Source organism: Limulus polyphemus, unplaced genomic scaffold (genome assembly GCF_000517525.1).
Source record: "Limulus polyphemus unplaced genomic scaffold, Limulus_polyphemus-2.1.2 Scaffold340, whole genome shotgun sequence".
In the NCBI taxonomy this organism is placed as follows: domain Eukaryota; kingdom Metazoa; phylum Arthropoda; class Merostomata; order Xiphosura; family Limulidae; genus Limulus; species Limulus polyphemus.
This window is the reverse complement of record NW_013665950.1, coordinates 258,608-275,726: the sequence shown is the minus strand read 5'-3', so window position 1 is coordinate 275,726 and position 17,119 is coordinate 258,608. Positions and strand designations below refer to the sequence as shown.

The following is a 17,119-nucleotide window of genomic DNA, read 5'->3' as shown; positions in this document are numbered from 1 at the left end:
TATGATACATGGACCTTGCGGTACAGTGAATCCAAATTCACCATGCATGATAGATGGAAAATGCTTTAAGTGATATTCTCGAGCATTAGTATCCAACACAGTTACAGGAAACGATGGATATCCTTTATATAGAAGAAGATCAGCAGAAGATGGCGGTAAATTAGCAACCATACAAATGCGAAACGGTGACATCGAAGTAGATAACCGGTGGGTTGTTCCATATTCGCCTTTGCTATCAAAAACATACAAAGCGCACATAAACATGGAATAATGTAACTCCGTTAAATCAATCAAATACATTTGTAAGTACGTGAATAAAGGCAGTGACATGGCAGTTTTTGACATGCAACCAGAAAGAAGTCATAGGAATGCGGTCATACATATAGATGAAATCGCACAGTATCAGGCTGGAAGATAAAGATACATAAACAGCAATGAAGCTGTATGGCGAATTCTTTCATTTCCCATACATGAACGAAATCCAGCTGTTGTTCACTTAGAAAATGGACAACGCGTTTATTTCACAGCTGCAAAGAACTGCTCATTCTGCTTTGAAATTGCCATTGAACATGCAATTCATTGAAACTCCCACGTGCAACATTTCCAAAGCATCCGGCATGGGAAAAGTATTGCAGAAATGCAAACTTATTGTTTGGGATGAATGCACAATGGCGCACAAAAAATCGCTCGAGGCGCTTGATCGATCATTGCAAGATTTGCGTGGAAACATCAGACCATTTGGGGACGCATTAATATTGCTTGCAGGAGATTTCAGTCAAACATAACTTGTAATTCCTCGATCGACACCAGCGGACGAAATAAATGCCTGCCTGAAATACTCTACTTTGTGGCGACACGTAAAGACGTTAAAATTAACTACAAATATGCGTGTCCAGCTGCAAAACGATCAATCAGCTGAGATATTCTCACATCAATTGCTGGAAATTGGGAACGGAAAGGTGCCGATTGATCTGACGTCAGGACGAATTTCATTGCCTCATAACTTCTGCAATTTAGTGACATCAAAAGAAGAATTGGTTGAAAAAGTATTTCTCAATATTCAAACCAATTATAAGAATCATGATTGGCTGAGTGAACGAGCTATTCTTGCGGCCAAGAACAAAGACGTCTACAAACTTAACAATATTATTCAGTCTAACATTCAAAGCGAGGCAGTCACATACAAGTCCGTCGACACTGTTGTGGAAGCAGATGAAGTGGTTAATTATCCAACAGAATTTTTGAATTCAATCGATCTGCCAGGGATTCCACCGCACGTACTGCAATTGAAAATCGGCGTGCCAATTATCATGTTGCGAAATATCAACCAGCCAAAGCTTTGCAATGGAATGCGGCTTGCAGTAAAAAAATTAATGAGCAGCGTCGTAGAAGCAACAATCTTGACAGGACCTTTCAAAGGTGAAGATGTCCTCATTCCTCGCATTCCTATGATTCCAACGGATATCCCATTTCAATTTAAGAGATTGAAATTCCCAATTCGATTGCCGTTTGCAATCACCATCAACAAAGCTCAGGGCCAATCTTTAGAATTGTGCGATTTAGATCTAGACACAGATTGCTTCTCACATGGACAATTATATGTTGCGTGTTCTAGAGTCGGCAAACCAGACAATCTCTATATCTGCACAGACAATGGAACAACAAAAAATATTGTATACCCACAAGCATTGTGAAATTAAACATATTAGAAACATGTGCTTTCTCTTTTCTTTCTTTTCCATTTAACCAGACTGAGCCACAGCAACGCGTGGCCGGGTACAGCTGGTAATATAATAAAAATATTTCATGAGGCATGCATGCAAGCAGCTTGTAGGTAATGTAATTCGATAACATAACACAAGCTGCATGTTCCCCAAGTGATTTACAATTTATAATGGCATGGTTCAAAGGTTTAAAAAATAATAACATTTAGTTATAAATAGATGTATACTGTTACAAGTTTGAAGCTACTTAGGATAAACTAATGTAGTTTCACACCGGGTACAGCTGGTAATATAATAAAAATATTTCATGAGGCATGCATGCAAGTAGCTTGTAGGTAATGTAATTCGATAACATAACACGAGCTGCATGTTCCCCAAGTGATTTACAATTTATAATGGCATGGTTCAAAGGTTTATAAAATAATACATTTAGTTATAAATAGATGTATACTGTTACAAGTTTGAAGCTACTTAGGATAAACTAATGTAGTTTCACGCTACATTTGAAGTAGTTCTAGAAAGAAAAGGAAGGTAATTTAGATTTATTTACTCTTTTTTTATTTTGGTGGTATGAGGTCAGTCAAATTGACCTACCTTGTATAGCGTTAGGGTAGAGAAAATAACAGATAAGATATAAAGTTTTACTGAAAAGAAACATTTAAAATGTATTTTGAAGGTTTCAGAGATTACACAAATGAAACTTGAGATTTTTGAGACCAAGAAAAGTATTCTTAATCTTAACATGAAAATCACTTTGCACATGGACTATTCCAAACAAATACTTCACTATAAGATAAGATTTTTTTTGTATGTGAAAGGCTTATAATGTTTACTGAAAAACTGCCAAATGTCGTGAAGATATACACATTATATCAAAAGTTAGTAGTATCAAGTCTATGAAGACTCTATACAAGTACAAAAAAGTCACGTGGTCAGTCAAATTGGAGAGAATTAATCAGTTCTTATGCTTCTCAACTCCTTTTTTTATTTATTGTTAAATACAAATCTAGACAATCTACACAATGGGCTATATGTGATGTGTCCATGATAGTACCATAAACCCTTAAACTTACTGCTGAACTAGCACGAATTCTGCTCAAATACAAAAATGCATAGGCCACACATTATGTTTCATAAGGGTAGAGCTGATTTTGGTAAAAGGATGCCTTAAAATGTATACTCTCGCTAAGTGTTCAGTCAGCTAACTAACTATGACTTACTCATTATAAAACTTAAATAACTTTACTTTTCATAATATTTTTCTCAACATAACTGATTAATTGCTAAAATGTGTTCAACTTTTCAAAAATGTAAGTTATGACCTGTAAAATCTAAGGGTCGTGTATTAACCATTCATTTGACTTAAAAAATAAATTGTAGCTGCAATAAAGAATACTTATAAACATTAGCAACTTTGTTTTAAATTAATGTTTTAGATGTTTATTTAAATTTTTAGGAATAGACCAGTGATTCAAGCAAATGCCTTTTTTTTGAAGACTAACTTCCTTAAATATATTTAAACCCATGGGTAAAGGCTCTAGAATTCTTGGACACTCTGATATGATGAATATTGGCTATGCTTGAAAATTCGGGAACGAGATCTCAAAATTCTGAAATTAGTTTTGGCTTGGCACAATGATCTTTACTTAGTCATACATATGTGTCTAATCCATGGGCATCTATAGGACTGCAGGATATATTACAGAGGGGGGCAAGAAAACAAAATGCTCTTAAAGCTATAACTAGGGGAATGCAACTGGGGTAGGTGGGTGAGGACGTCTATGGCTTAATCTCATTCATCATACAAAAAGCCAATCTGGCCAATACAATAAAAGAGTTGGAGTGACACCATATAATTGTTGCAAGTATTTCACATATGCCAGTGAAATGGGTGAAAGGTTTGCATGAATACAAATACAGGAAAAGCCTTTGCCAGTAGACTATAGATAATAAAATAAAAAATCAACTTAAGACCACTGTAGTATGATGAAATCAAAAACAAAAAAAAGGTGAAAACCCATACCACAAAAACTAACATTAAATAAGTGTTTTAATGCTCACAATGTTTCGGATTAGTACGGCCTTGCTCTGGCAATTTTAAACTTTAATGGAACAAAAGATTTGATACCACAAGGATTATCAAACATAGAATGTTCGATATGGGTATCATACACGAGATCTAAAGATTTGGTGGTCAATTAATTGAAATTAAGGACAGACCATCACTACCTGGACTGCACAAAAACAAACATGCTTTTAATGGGACTTCATACTTGAAGGGAAGAGAGCCTGTTCTTTCATTGGAGTTAAATTTTTCTAGCATGTAAGTAAATAAATAAAACATACTTGCCAATTAATGTCATATATTTCATTATAAACACATAAAATCTCTTATGTTAATCTTCTCACGATTTGGAAGTTCTGTAGATAGGAGCAATCATCTACATTTTGTTGTAGATTTAGAAATGTCTTATCTATAGTGTGACATATAATATTCTTTACAGTGGTAAAAAGCTTACGAGAATCCACTTCATTAAAAAATTTTAGTAAATGGCTCTGAAAAGATGTTCTTAAGGGTTAAGCAATCTAATATGTTTGGATTTTTTGAAAAACAATAAGTCAAAAACAATAAGACTAAATAAACAATAATGATTTACCATTCAACATTGTCCCTAGCTTAAATGAATAATTATATCACAAATTACAAGTGCATTTTTAAGTATAATTATTGTGAATAAAAACTTGTCATAAGAAATATACAATGAATTGACATTAATACAATTAATTAATTGTATAAAGTATAACATCTAAACTTACCACAATAACTATTATTACCTTATGCTTAAGTGATATAGTTTCACAATTTGACCTTCCACAATCGTCTGAATGACATCCTTAGATGGATTCCAAAAGAGCAATATGGCAACTGGAAAAATTTAAGTATACAATCTTTCTTTATAACTGTTAACAATTTCTTCAAATTCATTTTTAATTCAGGCTTTTCTTCTACCAAACACAGATTAAACATAGCAGCCAATAATAATTCAAAAACTTAAAGAAACAAAACAGAAATTGAAGGCCAACTGAGCTTACCACACCAAAAAAAATGTTTACTTTGTTACTCTATGATGTAGCAATTTAATATAAATAAATCTTCACTTTGAAAAGAACAGTTTTTTTCATAATTTTATTTAATTGTTAGTTATATGATTGACTTACACTATCTATATACAGTATTGGAAATAATTATGAAAACAAGTGACAAAAAAAGAAGAAAAAAAGAGCACAGAAGGTAAATAATACATAATTTTCACCCCTTTATATTATGAAAATTAACTAAAATATAGTACAGAAGTATGTGATAGTTTACACCATCACTGGTTGCCATATAACAAAATGGGAAGTGCACACCAGTAAAAACCCTATAAAATTATAAGCAGTCATAATATGCCCAATAGTAACAGTGTGTATCCAATTATGATTTCCAGAACTGAAATGTCAAATAAAAAGCATGTATAAATCAATGTTTTGGCAGGTTAAGGATATTCCATGGAGAATAATTGCTGTACGTCTCCATGTTTCACTAGGAGCTGTTTACATTAAACTGGCAATGTTAATAATAAATATTGTCAAGGCAGAAAACCAAAACTCTCTCTCTTAAAATAAAAATATACATCTCAGCAAAAGTTCTTTAAGAGACAGACAGTGGTGGAGTACAGATCTTTTCAATCATAATTATTTCCATTACTATGCATTTTAATTTATATGTTTTTCTTTAAATAACATGGATGCCACTACACTGTTTATTAGATATATACAAGGAAAATTACTATATATGAATAAATAACAAATAAACCTTACATTTCCTGTGTTTTCTATCCTTTGATGAGATGCCTAAAACTTTTGCTTTCAATAATGGAACAACAACCCGATCTTCTGGAAACTTGAAATAAGGAAAGATTATAATTAATGAATCTGAAATTTTTATATGCAACTTAAAATGAGTTTTCCACTCCAAAAGTAATGTGCCAAATAATGTAATGATGTATATTTGTAGCAGATAATTTAAAATTTCTTTCAGAATTGTACAAAATCTGTTCTACATACTTAAAGTATGAAAAATTATTTGCACTTTATACAATGGATAATTATTAAATATTTCTAAAACTTAAAGTATTATGGTTGCATTAATACATCATATTACACAACAGATGCAAAAAATGTTATGAAATATTTCTTGCCATAAAGTCAGCTTAACAATTGCTTAACTAATACTGTTGAAACGAAACTTTAGGCAGAGAAGACATAGTAGGCTTTAGAACTTAGATGAAGTAGTATTAACTAATCAGATTTAACAGACTCCATAAACTAGCAAGAAAAGTAAATGAGTGATTCGTTGGCTATTTAAAAATAATAAATTGTAACTCAAACTTATGGCAATTTTGCTATGGTTAAAACTTGCTTTTTTTCCCCATTCATATGGTTTGTTAACTTTATTAGTCCTGGCTGAGTTAATTTGACCCAACTTTATAACTCTTTGCAAAAATGTGATGTTCCACAAAAACTATTAGCAATACATTTAACACACACTGTCTAACCAGTTACACGAACTTTTATAAAGGAACACATCTTGAAATTTTGATCCAATATTTGTTACTCTGTTAATTCTGAAACAATGATTTCATATCCACAAAAAATATTTACTTATCTCCTAGACTTGTTTTCTCTTTTTAAACCCAAGTTTATGCAACAAAACTGTGTTGCTTTAAAGCTCCAAATTTTCTAAAAGTAGAATTTACTTAAGTCTTGTGTGTGTGCACATAAATCACTGACATAGTGTTATAAAAATTAATGAAATAAAGCATTTAACCAAATTTTTGTTTTTATTTTTATCCAGAATACTGTATTCTCCATATCCAAATATGTTTGAACTGATTTAACATTCATAAAAGTTTTATTTGTTTATATTTAAATTTGCCAATCTGAAAAATCTATTTGTTACAAAAACAACCAATATTTCCACATAAATGATGTATCTTGGATGAACTAAAGGTTCAATTCCAATCATCTGAGCATCCTTCCTTAGGAGTTGTACTGTTGCTAAAACATTCTTTTACAATGAGTAGACTAATGAGCACTTATTTATCGAAATAAATATAACTTCCAAATATACACAGTATTAACACAAATAAGGTATCAAGCAAAACTAGATGATTATCCCACATTTGAAAAATCTCTGGTGCTTGTAATTGGACTGGAAAATGTTTGAAGAAAATTGTTGTGATGTGACTGATTTACCACATGGAAATTCTCAACCATTTCATATGAATCATGCACCAACAATTACTTACACTCTCTTGAGGTTTATCTTTGTACATTCCTAGTAAACATGTGAAAAAAGAAAAAACAAAAATAAATATGACCCATTTCATGAAAAAGGATATGACTGTACTGAAAGTGTGGGGTAAAAAAAAAGTTATTTCAGCTTCTATAAAGGGTATAAAATATAAAAACAAATTATTCACTTCAGAACATATTTTTTTTTCTAGTATTAATAAAGTTTGAAATATAGGGTCCATAAAGTTTATTACAAAAACTCATAAATTCAAAACACACATTTCACATATGTAAAAACTTGCCCCAAAATGTTTCGTTTTTCATAAATAAGAATGTAACTTCAAAAGCATTGTATTATGTATAAAAATATTACTTTAGTATTTGTAATGTAAAAAAAATCCAAAGTATGCGTTTGATATACACAGTGGCAAAAACAAATTTTATTATCATTCCCCAAACATAAAGCTTTTAGAACATGCATTATCCAGAATATTACAATATTATGAGAGGCATGGCTAAAGGTTATTTTTTACAAAACAACAATTTGACCAAAAACATTCAGTAAATTACAAAGCAATAAGAACATACTTCTCCTTTTTCTTTTTCTTTGGAAACAGCAAGATTTAGTTGCTCCTGGAATTTGCTAAGCCTCTTCTGTTGTAGTTCCTGCTGATAGCTTCTTAAATTCTCCTCTTGAGATTTACTGAGAATACTCTGAAAATCAAATCAGTAACTTCATAAAGAAAATATTGAAATCACAAAATAATTAAAAACATCAAATTTACTGATAGAAAGAAATCTTATGAAAATATTTCTCACCCTTAAGGCTTTTAATTTCAAAACAATCATAAAACAGAGTTCATTTTTATAACAACATTAATTCAATTAATTATGTCACAGTTCAAACATATTTTTGATTAAAAAAAACACTTGTTAATGATTCAGTCTTAGTTCAATAACAAATGATGAGATGTACTAGTCAGAATAAAATGATCAAATAAAACATAAAAATAGAGTAATTAAAAATTTTGTATACTTGTCAACTGTTTGCATAAACAGCCATAAAAATGAAAACATTACCATATTCACATTTTAATCTATTATTGAAATAACTACTGCAAATGATGTAGTAATCGTAAATAATTATGTATTTCTGAGGGTTTTGCATCAGTACCAAATAGTAAGAATAATACGATATAATACTCAGATGTAATCACCAATTACTCAGGATTAAATTATATTACTTATTATGAGAAATGTTATTATATTCAGTTATAATCACCATTCTTTCACGATTGATTATAATCAACACTGACTTGAAATTATTATAATTGCTACATATGTAATAATTAAAACATAATCAATGTAATTATAACATTTCAAACACACATTTCCAATCCTTTCAAAATAGTTTCATTCAGTGAGCAATCATAAATATGTTGAAACTATTAATAAATATTCATACACTTCATTCAAATGCCAAAACCATTAATAAACATTCATACAAATGTAGACACTATTAATAAACATAAAATAAAACATTAGAGCTTTTAATAAAGATTCATAAAAATGATGGAACAATTAAGACATATTCATACAAATCTAGAAATAATTAATAAACATTCATACAAATGGTGAAACCCTTAATACAGATTCATAGAAATGCTGGATCCATTAAAAAACATTCACAAAAATGTTAGAAACATTGGGAAACAATCATACAAATGTAGAAACCACCAATAAACATTCATGGAAAGGTTGAATCCATTCAAAAAAGCATTAAAAGAAATGTTTTACCCATTAAAAAACAATCATATTACACAATGTAGAAACCATTAATGAACAATAACAAAGTTTTATCTTAAGACATTCAGAAAAATGTTGGAACCATTAACAAACATCCATAGAAATTTTGGAAACATTAAAAAACATTAGGAAAGAATCATACAAGTGTAGAAACCATTAACACACATTCATAAAGATGTTGGATCCATAAAGAAACATTAACAGAAATGTTATAACTATTTATAAACAATCATACAAATGTTAGAATCATTAACCTTATGGAGACTAGTTCAGTCAACTTGACCGATCTTGTAATAAAAAACTTTGTTCACATTATAACTCTGAATGCACTAAGTGTATTCCTCAAAATTTGGCAAGCTATCAGTAATTATTTCTTACATTTTAAATTCATAGCCTCTAGAGCGTCCTAAGGAATATCAAAATTTTTTTGGATAAACTTTAAACATTAACTCTAATTTTTGCTCCCACAAAGTTAACTGTTGCCAAACCATCTGTAGCAAAATTTGAAAATAAAACAAAATCGAAAATAGCTTTTTCCTTTCCTAATTACTGTAGATTTTAGCATATATTTACAATTATTTATACTAATCAGCCTCATGCTCCTATCAGTTTCACAACTGCTTTCATTTACTTTTATTGTTTTATTGCTCTTTGACTCATCTGACTAGTATAAATCAAATGGCAAGAGCTTAGGGTTTAACTTTCTTAATTAACCTAGTAAGTTTCTAATTTTAACACATTAGTTACTTTTGTAAAAAAACATATATAACAATAAGTAAAAAATATATATAAAAACCAAGATATTTAGTACTTTAGCCTGGAGGCTTCTAGCCTTTGGGAACTTTGTTTAGTAAGCCTATTTTTTTCTAATAAAGTTGGTTGTCCAAAAAGAATTTATTTAGCTTTCATATATGCATTTTAGAATACAAAAGTACATCAGGAACTGGAATAGAATGTCCTATTATAATTTATCTGGCTTTCTACAAAACCTACACACAGGTTATAAAAATCTAATTATTGCTCAGAGTAATGTTTTTAGTATAAATACATCAAGCTTTAACCCTGAAATAGTGGCCTTGATCATCTCATTTATGTAGTTGAGAATATACCTTATCTATTGGTCATAAACATATCCAATAGGAACTTCAAAGTGAATTACAGACATTTCTTAAAAGAGAGAGGATAAGGGAGGGGGTATGTTAATAGCAGTTAAACAACTATAGCAATATCTCAGTAAAGCAGGAAAAGGTTGAAAATTTACTCTCTGGCTTGTTAGTACCTATAATATTTGTTTCTAATTGATTGAACAATCTGAAGACCTTTACTTATAAAAAATCTATAAATGAGAAGTCAAAGCACCACCATGTCAAGTGACTTAGAGGTACGATTTATTTAAACATTTCCTTTTGAAATTAAAATTAATATACAAATTGAATTATAAACTAAGTTTTGATGTCCAGTTCACTAAAATACATTAATAATTGGGTACTTTATTTAAATTTTTAATGTAACTCGGTAAAAAGGCCATGACATGCTTACTTTTACCATACTGTGTCCTTACGGTTAATAAACATTCATAAAAATGTTGGAACCATTAATAAAAAATTCATAGAAATGTACATTCAATGATGAAACATTTATAAAAATATTGGAACCACTAAGAAACATTCATAGAAATGGTAGACCTATTAAGAAACTATTAGTAAACAGAAACTATTAATAAAAATCGATACAAAGAACCAATCATACAAATGTAGAAACCATAAATAAACATTTTTAAAAATGTAGAAACTATAAATAAACATTTATACAAATAATGGATCCATTTAGAAATATTCAAACAAATGCTGGACTGATTAAGAAACATTCATAGAAATTAGTGACAATACAAAAACTTTCATAAAAATGTTGAATCAATTAATAAACAGAAACCATCAACAAACATTCAAACAAATGTTGGATCCATTTAGAAAAATTCACATAAATACCAGAACAGTTAAAAAACATTCACAGAAACACTGGATCCATTAAGAAACAATCATACTATAACCACTAAATATAATTAATAGAAATGTTGAAACTATTAAAAATCATCCATAGAAATCATTAATAAACACTCATACAAAGTTTGGATCCATTTAAAAATATTCATAGAAATAGAAATGTTGGATCCATTAAGAAACATTTGCAGAAATGTTGTAACCAATAAAAAATAATAATATAAACATTATAGTGTAGAAAAAAAAACCTATATGCACAGAAAATATTTTAAGCATTTTTGAAAGATGTCTTTAGTCTTTAAACTGACAAGAATGTCTGATCAGATAAGTAAAAGAATATAGCAAAAACATTTTTTTTAACCTCAACAAAAGCAGGATCATCTACATCTTGTAAGAGCTGATAGAGTTCCATGCCAGATGTAATTTTCTCAACATAAGATTTTGTCAGCTGATGGTATCTCTTTTGTTTGTCCCTCTTCATTTCTGTAATAGATATGTAAATAAAAAAGATCCTTTTTTTATTATCTGAATGCAATAAATACAACACCAAAAATAGCTTTAAGAATGTCTTAAAAGTGACAGGTTTCTATATGAAAGCTAATAAACAGGTGTTTTTCATGATCACAGACATAAATTTCATGTGCAACACTAAAACTGATACTGTTTTTGGATAACAGGGTAAAGCAACAACAATATTGTGATTTTAAAGATGAAGTTTCTTTTCTGCCTTGTGGCTATTAGTATAGTTTTGCTTGCTGTATTTCAGAACTATCTGAGATATTTATATAACTCAACACCTGAAAAGTGCAAGTAATGGAAATACAATGTTACAGAAGTTAAAGATAACAGAATGATTAATAAAGGTCACAAACTACATTTAAAATTTCAGTTATGCTAGTTTTCTAAGTAACCAAGCTAAGACAGAGAAAAACAAGCAATATCATCCTTTCTTCTCAACAGTAAAAATTACAGGTTTAAATTGTTTTCTTCTTCTTTGAAGTGTTACATGCTATGCTTAAGGTCTATTTCAGCATTGAAGCTGAAAATGAAATAATTTGCTAAGAAATTATAATATGAAAAATCATGTTTTTTACCTCTGTTTCATTATAACTTAGCAGTTGTTTCATAACTTGTCAACCATTTTAAGATAGTAAATACTATTACAATTCTTTACACATCCATGCAGTAATAATTTTTATAATAGAAAAAAAAATTAAACCACAAATGTATGGCTATTACAAATACATTATTTATGTTATTATATTATTCACAGCAGTAAGTAGATGTTTAAAAACAACACTGAAAGTGTTGTCTATTTAAGATAATGTCATTTCTAATGATAGAGTAAACTTGGAAAAATTTAATTAACAAATATATTAAAGAAAAACTTTCTGAATATATACCCTAAAGTCAAAATATTCTTGATTAATAAGAATTATTACAAAGCACTGATTAGTTTGTCCTAAATCTTCAATATTTTACAAAAGTATGTAATGATTAAAGCATAGTAGTAGAATATAGAACTGGATGATTGATTAAATGTAAATGAAGTGTAAAATAAGGAATTGGTTAAAACGTTAACACTAATAATTCATCAAAGTCATTTCTAGCAAAACACCAACCCATTTCCAATTCCTTCTTCTCCAGGTTAGTCTGGATTTTTGCTTTCACCTTCTCCAGGTAATATTCCTGAAGCTTTTGATGTCTTTCTGCAATCATTACTTCCATTGTTTCATTACGAAAAACATTTCTTCCATCACTGTACTTTTCCACATACTGAAAATGCAATATGCATGAAACTATGATTAAACTCAGGGTAAGTATATACAATGAACTTAAAAATACATTTGAGCTTCCTAATATAGAGAATTACATTGAAACATTCCAGATCATAGTAAAGTTACCATACTTTTAATGCACTTAGAAAACTGCTATATACAGTTAAAAACCTGCAATATTTAAGGTAATAAATAAACTGCTTATAACAAGAAACATACTTACGATTATTATGGACTAAACCACACCTAGTGTAAGGATGCAATTGAATAAACAAAAGCAAAACAATGACCCTTTGTTCTCCAGCACAGCCTGAGGTAAATTTCATTTTCCAGAAATTAGCATGTTAAGTAACAAGTTGTTCAAATTATCATTTGTCATGAGACATCTCTCCTCAGGACACATTTAATGCAAGTTATTTTTAAGAATACACCTTTCTGGTAATATGCTATCTTAACAAACAATCTGATTTACAAATGTAGTCAAAGAACATTTTTGAAAGATCTGATACTCTTTTTGACTTAAATTTTTTCACATATAGTTATGAACATAAATCTTCTTAACAAGTGTATGTATCACAATTGCATGTGTGTTGTTTTAAATAGACAGTCTTTCTGTTATATCTGTAAATATTTTGTCTGACACTGGATGTTTTAAAATAAACCTTCTTAACTGTTCTGTACTGAACTAAATATTACAAAGTGTTTTTTGGTAAAAATTAATTTTTAATTAAAACTTTATTAACTGCCTTAATAAAAACTAAATTCAAAAATATTACTGCTACCAAGTTTAATTTCTACAATATAAAGCTTTCAATAATTTAATATAATTGACATATTCTTAAGCCCATTTCTTTTTATCCTCTGATTTTCTTACAGTAAAATAAATGTGTAGTTATGATTAAAAACAATAATTTGTACATTTACAAAATTTCAGTGAATCATATGTTGAAAGATTATCAAATTTCTGTGAAACTGTTTTAACTTGTAAGCAATGCATTTACTTATCCTGCTATATTTTTTTATTTATGTTTTTAAACAAATTTTACAGTCATTTGAACATGGTGAAGGTCACTCTTTACTATTACAACATTGAAAATAACTTTGGGTTTTCATAAACAAAAGTAAAGATATTATACCTTGAATACTGAATCCTACAGACAGTTAAAGACTTTATGAAGCACATGGCTTACACTTTTGTTCTACCTGAATTGTACTGTGATGTTCATTTGATTTAGTTATTAATTTCATCATCACACTTTTCAATCATGTAATTTTGTCTTTCTTTTTTATTCAAACTCTGGCTTACTTTCAATTCTACCTATACCAAGGAAAAAATATACCTGCTTACAGTAAATTTATGGCAAATGAATATTAATCAACTGTCATTGTTAGTAACCTATACATAACCACCTAAATCTAATTATTAATTTTTAACACTAGATACTAATTACTGACTACCTTATGTTTTAAAATTTGATTACTAATATCAAGCATGTAAATGGGCTATGAACAAATCATACAAAAGTTAGTATAAGTACAAAAAGTATTGAAAATGTTTTCCTTAGGGATATATGAGAGGATGTCCCTTACAATTATATTAGTAAGTTAAATCTCCAGAAATTCAAGCAAAATATGTTGAAATCAATTGCGATATGAGAAAATACCATTTTTACACTGATTGGATGCATCAAGCTCCATCAAGACAAGGTATCTAACCACAGTTCAAGTCAATATCCAATTCCTCTGAAAAATGCAATTACAAATGGGAATTCATGCTCTACCATTTGCAGATATCTCTCATGGGTATCTGTGCCTTTGGGTTATTTAAAGGGGCCTTCGGATTTAATTGTCTATAAACAATTGATGGACTTAGGAAAACACATGGAGAATAAAATGAACCTCAATGTATTGTGAAAAAGCATCCTGTGGTTGAAAAAAGAGCCATAACTTTCTACAATGCTTACTTCTGCCTTCTATAATTATTGCAACAATGGATGAGTAAAATAGTTTCTATTTTTATGCTACTTTATGTCTGTAGAGGAAAGTTGTTTCTTCTATTATTCTTACATATATATATTTGTGAGTGGTACAGCCAGCATCATAGAATGGGGTGGTCCTTTTTCCAAACAACTGTGGACTTTGTTTTCTGCACAAAGATTTTGCTCCGCCCTCCTTTAATCTATACTCCTGTATATATAACACATTTTCATGTTGTTGCGTCAGTGAGGTCACGTGACTAGTATCACACCACGTTTTCTAGAAATATCCTGTTTATTCGTGAATGCCCTAGCATTTACTAGATATATGTTAGTCTGTTATATATATAAGATGCTCGCAACGTGACAGAAGAACAGTGTAATGAGTAATTGAATGTATGCGGACAAAATATTGTTGGCCACGTGAGTTTTAGCGTTTGTTATAGCGCGACTATTGAAATTAAGTGTATCGTAAAGTTGTATTTGGAAAGAATAAACCAGTTTTATTAAGAAAGGACTTGTGTCGCTAAAGTTTCGTCGGAACGAAGTTACGTAAAATCAACTAACGACTGGAGGCGTAACAATGTCATAAAATTACCGTTCTTATCATTAAACAATTTTTATATGAGCAAGAAGAATGGGTAGACAAGGAGATAAAAAAAATCTTACAATAATGAAGATGAGAATGAAAAATGTTTGAAAACATATGACACCATGTTTTATGTACCATTAAAAAACTCCAAATTCTGCATTTCTAGGTTGTAATATATTTCATGCAATAATATTTATGATTTAATTGAGTAAAATTTAATGATTTATGAAAGAAATGCTCTGGTATGTTCTTGATATAATCAGAATAAAGCTACATTAAATTTTTTAACCAACTTGATAAAAACAAATCACACTTGACTACAAATGTTTTTCTTGTTCTTATAATCCTATTAATTAATTATGGATTTTGAATTAGATGTTTGAAAAAATAATGTTTCAGATTTATTATTTCGTCTACCATAAGCCAAATGTTTCCTTTGTATGCTGTTTGAAAGTGAATTGGAATATTTACACTATCCTTATTGTCAGTAATTTTAAAAATTAATATTATATATGTATATGGGTTCTTTTTTTTTTGCCAATTGTTGAAATAAATGGATTTTACTTATATTTATTAATAGTATAAATATATACTATTTAGTTGTTGGGCTTAGGATTCTTCTACAGTATGTGTCTGTGACTTATTAGCAACAAATTCAATGATGAATAAACATCACACACTTTACTTGTTTTCAAATAATATATATATATATATATTTGGAACAAATTAAAAGTGTGTACAATAAAGTATTCACACAAAAGAGAATATAAACATATTATAAATGTTATATCAGTATATGTATAGTTCTCCTCTTCTTGTCAAAGGTCCACTTAGGCCTCTTCAATTACTTTAGAATCTCAGTTGACAAACCGAACTATTTTCTCTAATACTATCGCAATATTACTATGGTGTGATTCACTTACGATTGTGGTCTTCTTTCTGCTGAAGATCCTATGATTCTTTTTTCAAAGTACACTCAGGCTGATTCAACTACTTCAGAATTTAGCTTTGATGAAATAAACTAATTTTTTTCTTTCTTTTTCCACTATTAATTTCAACTGAATATATATATATCAAATTTTAGGCCTATCACTTTTTCATTACTTAGCTTCACATGAACTGTATTCTCTGAGCTTTTATATCTGTCTAATACTGTCAGTCTGCTGCTTACTGCTCATCTCATGCTATTTATATCTTTATTACATAGTCGTCTAGCCTCTTTCTATATTCTCAACACCAATTAGTTATTAACAAAACCTACTACAATTGTCTGCTTTTAACTCTTATTATAATAAAACTTAAAAATACTAAAATATTCACTCACAAATATAAATTAATCACTAATATTTAAACCAAACAGTCATTTATATCATGACACTTGTATAATAGAGATAAATCATTTTGTATATAAGCTACTAAAGTTGAATTGCATGTTATGTGAACTAACGTACACTTGTCATAAATACATAATAATATTTCACACATGTTAATTTCCTTAGTGCTTATCAAATGTCATAAAGACATTTATAAACCCATTTCAGAAGATCTCATATCCCCTTTTCCAGTTTGGTCATGGAAATCAAGCACAACAAAATCAACCAAGTAGCAACTTGATTACTAAAAATGTGTAAATTGTGCCTGCTTATTGGAAACTGTGCTAGACTTTAATATATATATATGCTGCCATCAAACCTGCTAAGCTGTAGTTTGATTTGTCACTTCTTGTTTCCATCATCATCATCTTTTTTTTATTTTGCTTTTCTGTCCCACTCTCTGACACAAATTTGTTACGTATCTACTCGTTTGTTAATTTCCGGTATAAATTCTTTCTTGATTTAAAACTAGTTTATTCTTTCTCGAAACAACTTTATAATACACAGAATTTCCACATTCACTCTAAACTTAA

At 29.4% G+C, this 17,119-nt stretch overlaps 1 protein-coding gene across 1 annotated transcript in view; it reads right to left on the bottom strand.

The window, feature by feature from the left end:
• LOC106457505 (breast cancer type 2 susceptibility protein homolog) overlaps positions 1-17,119 on the bottom strand; it is a 137,281-nt gene that overhangs the window by 24,442 nt on the left and 95,720 nt on the right. Inside the window, exons 8-12 of the mRNA XM_022383471.1 lie at positions 12,490-12,643; positions 11,229-11,350; positions 7,650-7,775; positions 5,586-5,667; positions 4,560-4,650 (exon numbers count right to left, since the gene is read on the bottom strand). Coding sequence (XP_022239179.1) covers positions 4,560-4,650; positions 5,586-5,667; positions 7,650-7,775; positions 11,229-11,350; positions 12,490-12,643 — 575 coding nt within the window. The remainder of the gene's footprint in view (positions 1-4,559; positions 4,651-5,585; positions 5,668-7,649; positions 7,776-11,228; positions 11,351-12,489; positions 12,644-17,119) is intronic.